This window comes from Desmodus rotundus, chromosome X, assembly GCF_022682495.2.
Source record: "Desmodus rotundus isolate HL8 chromosome X, HLdesRot8A.1, whole genome shotgun sequence".
Taxonomy (NCBI): domain Eukaryota; kingdom Metazoa; phylum Chordata; class Mammalia; order Chiroptera; family Phyllostomidae; genus Desmodus; species Desmodus rotundus.
This window is the reverse complement of record NC_071400.1, coordinates 61,629,698-61,638,701: the sequence shown is the minus strand read 5'-3', so window position 1 is coordinate 61,638,701 and position 9,004 is coordinate 61,629,698. Positions and strand designations below refer to the sequence as shown.

Genomic DNA, 9,004 nt, shown 5'->3' with positions numbered 1-9,004 from the left:
GATGAAGAAACTGAGACTTAGCAACCGACAGAGCCAGTCCCGTAACCCAGATCATTTAACTCTGGGGCTTTTTCTGCCTCAACAAGCTGCCTCTTTTATTTTGTAAATACATTAGGCCTATTCATGAAAAATGTTGTCCATTATTGCAGTCCTCTTCCAGAAATTTAGTGGGAGCTTCTCAGTGCTGTGTGAGTTATAAAGAGGAACATAATTTCCATTTCTGAAAATCGTGCATACTAGGTACCTGAAAGCCCTTCTGCTACAAAGTGCCTTAAAAGGCTGGATAAGTTTTAATAAATATTTCCTTTGATGCATATGATGAGTTTATTATGGAAGGTGACTCTCGGGTGCCAAAAAACAAAGAGGTTCCCGAATGGGTGGGCCTGTGCACACTCTAGGCCCCTGTGGATCTCTCCAACGACCTCTCCCGTGAGGATGGGAGTCTCTCCTGCTGCTGCCCCAACCCCCACGGGCGTTTTCAATCAGAGGTTTGAGGCTTTATTTCCCTGAGCTGGAGCCCTGGGTTGCACAGTCTGCTTTGCTCCCCGCCCTTCATCCGGTTTATCTGTGCACAAATGTGGGGCCTCGGGGTGCTACCCACTGCTCTGCCTGCCCCACCTCCGCCACTCTGAGTCCAGCCCTCTCAGTTTATCTGTGCGCCAATGTGGGGCCATAGGGTATGCAAGTGGTCGGACTGCCTGCACCCTTCGTCCCACACTCCACCAGTCTCGGTCCCGCCACAACCACGTGAGTCCTCTCCGCCCCTCCTACCGGTCTGGATGAATGTTTATTTTTTATTTCCTGGGTGTCGGACCCCCTTGCCGTTCGATTCTCTGTCAGTTCTGGTTGTGCGAGGAGGCGCAGTGTGTCTACCTACACCGCCATCTAGCACCAGAGAGGCCCAGTTTGATTGTAGGTATCGGAGTGAAAGATTGAAATCCGGAGGAGAGTGAGGCGGGCGCCATTGCTCCTTCTCGGCCCCTCCCCACATACAGCGTCACAACGCAGCATCACAGCGAGGCAGCCAGCATTACCCCACCCCGGTGAACACCTAAGGCTCCGCCCCTTAAAGTAACAGATGCGCCAAAAAAAAAAAAAAGGCCCAAATGACACAACACTTCAAAGCTCCAGAAAAAATACAACTAAGCGAGGAAGAGATAGCCAACCTATCGGATGCACAGTTCAAAACACTGGTTATCAAGATGCTCACAGAATTGGTTGAATCTGTTCGAAAACCAGATGAAAAAATGAAGCCTATGCTAAGAGAAACAAAAGAAAATGTACAGGGAACCAATAGTGATGTGAAGGAAACTGGGACTCACATCAACGGTGTGGACCAGAAGAAAGAAAGAAACATCCAACCAGAAAAGAATGAAGAAACAAGAACTCGGAAAAATGAGGAGATGCTTAGGAACCTCCAGGACATCTCGAAACGTTCCAACATCCGAATTATAGGGGTGCCAGAAGGAGAAGAGGAAGAACAAAAAATTGAAAACTTATTTGAACAAATAATGAAGGAGAACTTCCCTCATCTGGCAAAGGAAATAGACTCCCGGGAAGTCCAGGAAGCTCAGAGAGTCGCAAAGAAGCTGGACCCAAGGAGGAACACACCAAGGCATATCATAATTACATTACCCAAGATTAAACTCAAGGACCTACATCCAAGATTACTGTATCCAGCAAAGCTATCATTTAGAATGGAAGGGAAGATAAAGTGCTTCTCAGATAAGGTCAAGTTAAAGAAGTTCATCATCACCAAGCCCTTATTATATGAAATGTTAAAGGGACTTACCTAAGAAAAAGAGAATCAAAAATAGGAACAGTAAAAATGACAGCAAACTCACAGTTATTAACGACCACACCTAAAACAAAAACAAGAGCAAACTAGGCAAACAACTAGAACAGGAACAGAACCATAGAGATGGAGATCACATGGAGGGTTGTCAATAGGGGAGTGGGAGGGGGAGAGGGGGGGAAGATATGGAGAATAAGTAGCATAGATGATAGGTGGAAAATAGACAGGGGGAGGGTAAGAATAGTATAGGAAATGTAGAAGCCAAAGAACTTATAAGTAGGACCCATGGACATGAACTATAGGGGGGGAATGTGGGAGGGAGGGGGTGGGCAGGATGGAGTGGAGTGGGGGGGGGAATGGGACAACTGTAATAGCATAATCAATAAATATATTTAATAAATAAATAAATAAAATAAAGTCATTTATATGGAAAATAAAAAAAACAAAAAAACCCAAAGAGGAACTTAAACAGCAGATCAATGGGCATTTGAATTTACATTAGGCAGGTAGGACTTAATGACCACCAGGGAAAGGAGAAAAGCCACCTTGGCATCTGGCAAAGGCCACACAGTCAATTAAAGGATACACTAAAAAAATCTGCCCATCACCATGGGGGAGATTAAAAGGGAGTTTGGACTCTTTGTGAGTTCTTGTGGAAGATAATAAAATTCTTCCACTGATAATTTGTAATTCTAGGGCTATTCTCAGGCAATTTGAGGGTTGGAATTAATACCTCTTGCTTACTCAAGGAAACCCCAAACACACAAATTAATACCAAAAAAGTACTATCCAAAGATACCCCAGGTCTCCTGGCAGAAGCAAACACACCTCTCTGGAAAGACACATCCTCAGTTCAGACCTCACAGACACCCCACAGATGAAGCTCTGCTGAGAAATCCCTAAAATCACAATCAAAATTGTAAAACACATAAGGAAAATACCTTCTGTGATTGTCAGCAATCATGAACAGGATTAGACCACGAAGAACTTCAGATAATAGAACTAACAGAGAGTATAAAATAAGTTTGTTTAAGATACTTAGAAAAAAATAAGAAAAGAACAAGATTCTGTGGAAAAAAGAAAAGACTCGATGGAATACTACTCAGCCATAAAGGAGAAAAAATTACCCTTTGCAACAATATAAATGGACATGGAGAAGATTATGCTAAAAGAAATAAGGCAGTCAGAGAAAGACAAATACCATATATGATTTCACTTGTACGTGGAACCTAATGAACAAACTGAACTAACATGGAAAATAGAGACAGACTCATAGATAGATAGCAGGGTGACAGTTCTTGGGGGTAGGTAGGGGATGGGGGGATAAAGCAAAAAGAAAAAAGAACTCATAGACATGGACAAAAGTGTCGTGATTGCCGGGGGAGAAGGGTGGGTGGAGGTGGAAGAGTGTATAAGGAGGATAAAGGGTAATGGGAAGAATACAATAAAAATAAAATATTTTTTAAAAAGAAAAGAAAAAATAAGAGGCTGGGTTTTTTTCTTAAAAGAACCAAATGGAGCTTCTAGAAATGCCAAACAACATGTCCAGTAACATCAAAATCTCAGGAAAGGGGTTTAAAAGCAGATTTATCTGGTTTGGTGAACTAGAATATAGAGCTAAGCAAATTATTCAGGACTCAACTAGAAGAGATAGCAAATGAATAAAAAATTAAGAAATATGGGGGGAAATGCAAAGGCCCAAAGACAGCTAACTGGAATGACAAATAGGAGAATAGGGAGAAGGTATAAACCAATATTCAGAGGGATACTGGCTGGAAATTTTCCAAATATAGTAAAAGACAGGATTCCCCATGCTGTCTTGTGCTTGTGCTTTGAAAGCACAAGCCATACACAGAAACAATAAAAACAAATCATGGGGAAGCTACAGGCCAACAAAGAAAAGGGGAAAGATCTTAAAAGCAAACTTGAAAGAAAAGAACCTTTTTCTTAAATTATTATTTAATTGATAGTAAATTGACAAAAGATTTCTCATCAGCCATAATAAAATGAAATTCATATTACTAAAGCAGCTAGGAGAAAAAAAATAGCAAGGAATGTCAAACCTTACTAAACTACCAATCAAAGATAAGAGTGAAGTAAAAACATTCTTTCAAATAACGATTGAGAAGGTTGACTACTCACAAACCCTCACTAAAAGAACACATTTAAAGATGTTCTTCCATTTTAGGTAAATTGAACACAGAAGAAAGAACTAACAGAGGAATGGTGAACAAAGAAATGAGTAGCCATGGCTATGAGTCTAAAAAGAATAAACTGTTTAAAACAGTATAACTGACAAAATTATAACAAAATGTTGGACAACATTGACTTTTAGCATAGTCTTTGTAGTATTTGGGATGAAACTGGAGATGATGGTTAACTTTAGACTTGATGAAATGATAAAAATGGTAAGGACCCTGATAATCTCCGATCCATTAGTGCCAACATAATAAAGACTAGAAATCTAAAATTTGTCTAAAACTAATTAACTACAAGTAAACCTGAATGTATCCCAGTACAAAATAACTACTCAAAACCAAAAGAGATTTCTTTGTAAAACATGGTGTAGTGAAGAAAGAGCAAAGAATCTCCCTTCCCTCATCATACTTAACAGATGAATAAGAAATGGTAAAAGGCAGCAGGAAAAGAAAAGGAAGGGGAAAAGGGAGGGGTGGAGGAAGGAAAGGAGGGAGAAAAGAAGGAAAGTGTCTTCAAAGGAATTTAAAAAATATATTCCCGTAAGGGAATGATTTGTTTACCATACTTTGTGTTCTGCCTTCCATACACCAAAGCAATCCTGAGCGTGGAAAATAAGAATAAGTTAAATTTTGTGAATGAGATTTAATATTCTCTAACTTGAAAAAATGGACTGATGGAATATGTAGAAAAAATCAAGTATATACCTTTGTAAGCAGAAACCGCAAATTGCAACTGTTAGATTTCACCAGCAGTAGGAAGGCTTCCAATCCTTTACATTTTCCAGTGTATTGTGCTAACTTGGGAAAATAAGCCAAAACCCTAGCAGTAGGCTAAGAGTTTCATAGTTATGCAAGAAGTTCAACATAATCATTTCTTGACTGAGATACTGCAGCAACTTTCGAACTCCAATCTCAATCCTCTATTCTATCACCACACAGCTGCCAGAATCACCTCAATGGAAACAAATCAGGCCATGCCACTCCAGAGCTTAATGGCCTTAGTGGGCTCACAATAGCCTACAAGGTATTCCAAAACCTGAGCATAGCTTACCAGAACCTCCAAGTCTTGGCTCCTGCCAGCCCCTCCTCCAGCCACATCAACCACCAGTCCCCCATCGGCACCCTACTCTCCAGCCTCAGTAAAATAAGTGCAGGTTCCCCTCAATGCCTTAGCCTTTCATCAGGCTACAGATCCCTACACACACACACACACACACACACACACTCACACTTACCCTCAAGCAGCTTCCCTGACCCTACCTATGCTTTCAACAAAAAATTCATGGACCACTCACTATACACTGTGACTATGAGTATAACATATGAAAATCAATTAATGTAATACACTATATTAATAGAATGCAGGGAGATGGGGGACCTCATGATCAACTCATAGATGTAGGGAGAAGGGAAGCATCTGACAAAATCCAACACTGTTTCATGAAAATAAACTCAACAAAATAGGAATAGAAGGGAACTTCTTCAACCTGATGAAGAGCATCTATGAAAAACCCACAGATAACATCATTCATAATGGTGAAAGACTGGGTGCTTTGCCCCCAGCATCGGGAAGAAGACAAGAGTGTTGTTCTTGACACTTCTATGCAACATTGTACTCAACGTTCTAGTCAGGCCAAATAGGCAGGGCAAATAAATAAAAGGCATCCCAATGGAAAAGGAACAAGTAAAACAATCTCTGTTCATAGATGACATGTTCATGTATATAAATGTGCGTGTGTGTGTGTGTATACACCTATACAACACTAAAGAACACACCAGAAACACAGCAACCTATTCAAATATGCAGTAAGAGTTCAGCAGAGTTGCAGGATCCCAGATCAATGGGCAACCATCAGTTGTATTTCTATACGCTAGCATGCAACAATCCAAAAAATGAGGCCAAGAAAATAATTCCTTTCACAATATCATCCAAAAGAATAAAATACCGAGGGATAAGTTTAACGAAAGACATGTAAGACTTGTACCCTGAAAACTGCCAAACATTGCTGAGGGAAATTTAAAAGGACTGAAATAAATGGAAAGTCATCCCACGCTAGTACATTGAACATTTAACATCGTTAAGGTGACCGTAATCCCCAAGGCAATACATAGATTCAGTGCCATGCCTGTTACAATCTACCCTGGCTTCTTTGTAAAATTCGGCAAGGTGATCCTGAAATTCACGTGGAAATGCAAGGGACGCAGACAGCCAAAACAATCTCAAAAATGAAGAACAAAGTTGGAGGACTCTCACTTCCCAATTTCAATGCTTACTGCAAAGCTGTCCTAAAAAGTGTGGCACTGGAATACCGATTGTGGGCCAATGTTTTAGAATTTGGAGTCAGAAATAAGCCCATGTATCAATAAATAGCTGATTTTCTATAAGGGTGCCAACGCTATTCAATGGCTGAATGAAAAATCTCTTCAATAAAAACTGCTGGGACAACTGGATATCCACACACATAGGGATGAATATGGACCCCGATCTCACACCATGTACAGATATTAACTCTGATGGATCACAGACTGAAAGGTAAAGACGGAAACTATAAAACTCTTGGAATAACACACAGATGCAAGTCCCCATGACCTTGGATTGGGCAACGGTTACAAAACATGAGAGCAAAAGCACGGCCACGAAAGACAGAGAAAAAAGAGAGATCGTATGCCATCCCAATGAAAAACTTTTGTGCATCAAAGGACTCTATCTAGCAAGTGAAAGGACAACCTATGGGATGGGTGGGAGAAACATTTGCAAGTCATGTATCTGAGAGTGGCCTATTTTCCAGCACACATAAAGAACTCTCACAACAGAAAGACAAGCAACCCAGTTTTAGGAAATGGGCGAAGGACTTGAAAGTACATCTGTTTCCTCCAAGGCAGATGTACACATGGCCAAGAGACACATGAGAAGATGCTCAACATTATTAGCCATTAGGGAAACACAAATGAAAACCATGAGATACCACTTTCCACCCACTAGGATGGCTATTATCAGCAAAGCAACAGGAAAATAACCAGTTTTGGTGAGGATGTGGAGAAAGTGGGACCTTCATACCCTGTTGTTGGGAGGGCAAAATGGCAGGGCCACTGTGGAAATCAGTTGGGCGCTTCCTCAGTAAGTTAAACATAGAAATGCCATATGGCCTGGCAATTCCGCTCCTAGATACATACCCAGAAGAACTGAAAGCAGGTGTTCAAACAGAACTGTGGACAGGAATGTTCACCGCAGCGCCAGTCACAACAGCCAGAAGGTGAAAATTACCCAAATGGCCATCAGCTCATGAGCGGGAGCACATCGCGTACTCCATCCCTACAGTGGAAGGTTCCAGTGCTGGTGCATGCTATCATGTGAGTGAGCCACAGTGAGAACGGTATGCTAAGTGAAAGCAGCTGGACACAAAAGGCCGCCGATTTATTGTACGGTTGCGTCTCTAGAAGTCTCTGGAGGAGGCAAACGTCTGTGCACAAGAAGCAGGCTCCTATTTGCCTGGGTCAGGGGGAGAGAAGAGGTGGTTGGCCAGGGGCAGCGGGGAATGACTGCCTGATGGCTACAGGGGCTTCTTTTGGGGTGGTCCCAACGTTGTGGAAGTCGATGTTGTGCTGGCCGTCCAACACCACGAGTGTTTACCCGGTGTCAGCGGATCCCACACGTTTGTGGCTTTTTCCGTACAACGTTCCTGTGCAGTGGAAGGAGAGAGCTCCGTCGAAGAGAGGGTGGCGTGGGCCGCGTGAGCAGGGTGCCGCCAGCGCCCTTCCTTTGCAGGCCGGGCCGCCGGGGCCCCTGGGGAAGCGGTGACCTCATGGAACTTCTGTGTCGCACGCGTGTGCCTCCACCAACCAGGGGCCGTTCCATGGTCGCTGGGATACGGACTAGGGGCCTGTGGAGCCGCTGTCTACAGAGCTTGGGACCAGCTGCCCAATCTCCCTTGCCGCACCCCACCGCACCCCACCGCACCCCACCGCACCCCACCGCACCCCACCGCACCCTAGCGCACGGAGACACCCCGCAGCACCCCGCAGCGCACTGCAGAGCTCGGCCGGTCGGACAGAGAGCACCCAACGCCCAGCATGCCTGGTCAGAGGAGCCGCAGGAGGTCGTCCGGTCACCGTCGCCATCACCAGAGGCGGACCCGCAACCGCACCGCCAGGGCCCAGCTGCTTTTCTCGGTGAGCCACGTGGAGCGCCTGCTGCGGGAAGGCCGCTACGCCCAGCGCCTGACCTCGTCCGCACCCATCTTCCTGGCGGCCATCGTTCAGTATCTGCTCGCCACGGTCCTGCAGCTGGCCGGGAACGAGGCCCGGAGAAGTGGCTGCCGGCGCATCACCTCACGGCTCGTGGACATGGCCATGCACAACAACGCGCAGCTCAGTGCCTTCTTCGGAACTACCACCATTTCCCTAGTGGCCCCGGGCTGGCAGTAGCTGCCCGACGGGACAGGGGTTCTCCGGGCCTGCCCCCTAGGGCGCCAGGCCTGTTCGCAGCCCAAGCAGCCCGGGCCTGGCTGGTGCCTTGGGCAGTCATGGCCAATAAACTGTTTACACTGCAAAGAAACCCATGTGCCTGCTTCGGTCACTGTGTGTGCGTGGTGGTGGAGGGACAGAACCCCCTGGAGGGTTGCGGGTGGGGTGGTGTCTGCCAGGGGGTGAGGGTGGAGTCAGGGATGGCGACAGGAGCGGCCTCGGGAGCTGACAGTGCAGGGCGCCGGCCTGGATGGGAGAGGCTGCCTGAGATGGGGATGGGCATGGGGTATGGAAGACTCCCCCATTGCCTCTGAGCGCGTCAAAGCCCATCACAGTCCCCCGAAGGACGGTGTTCATTGGGGTGGAGTGCAAGACCATGACTGAGGCATCGGGATAGGGTGGATGTGTCAGGCCGACTCGGGCGAGGGATGGAGGAGGGGACAAAGGGGTTGGCATGGACTGCAATGGGGCAGTGGATGGACGGGAAGATTGAGGAGTGGGGGTGGAGGGCAATCAAGAAACATGCAAAATCGGAATGATGGTCACG

The 9,004-nt window shown here is 45.3% G+C and overlaps 1 protein-coding gene across 1 annotated transcript; it reads left to right on the top strand.

Annotated features, from left to right (window-relative positions):
* The first annotated feature begins 7,791 nt into the window (after window positions 1-7,791).
* Window positions 7,792-8,583, top strand: LOC112308160 (histone H2A-Bbd type 2/3-like). The gene has a single exon (XM_024564337.3). The coding sequence runs from the start codon at window positions 8,065-8,067 to the stop codon at window positions 8,416-8,418; it is 354 nt and encodes a 117-aa protein (XP_024420105.2). The 5' UTR covers window positions 7,792-8,064; the 3' UTR covers window positions 8,419-8,583.
* Window positions 8,584-9,004: the final 421 nt, after the last annotated feature.

Excerpts from the sequence above, each read along its gene's own strand:
- LOC112308160 (XM_024564337.3), top strand. The coding sequence starts at position 8,065 with ATGCCTGGTCAGAGGAGCCGCAGGAGGTCGTCCGGTCACCGTCGCCAT.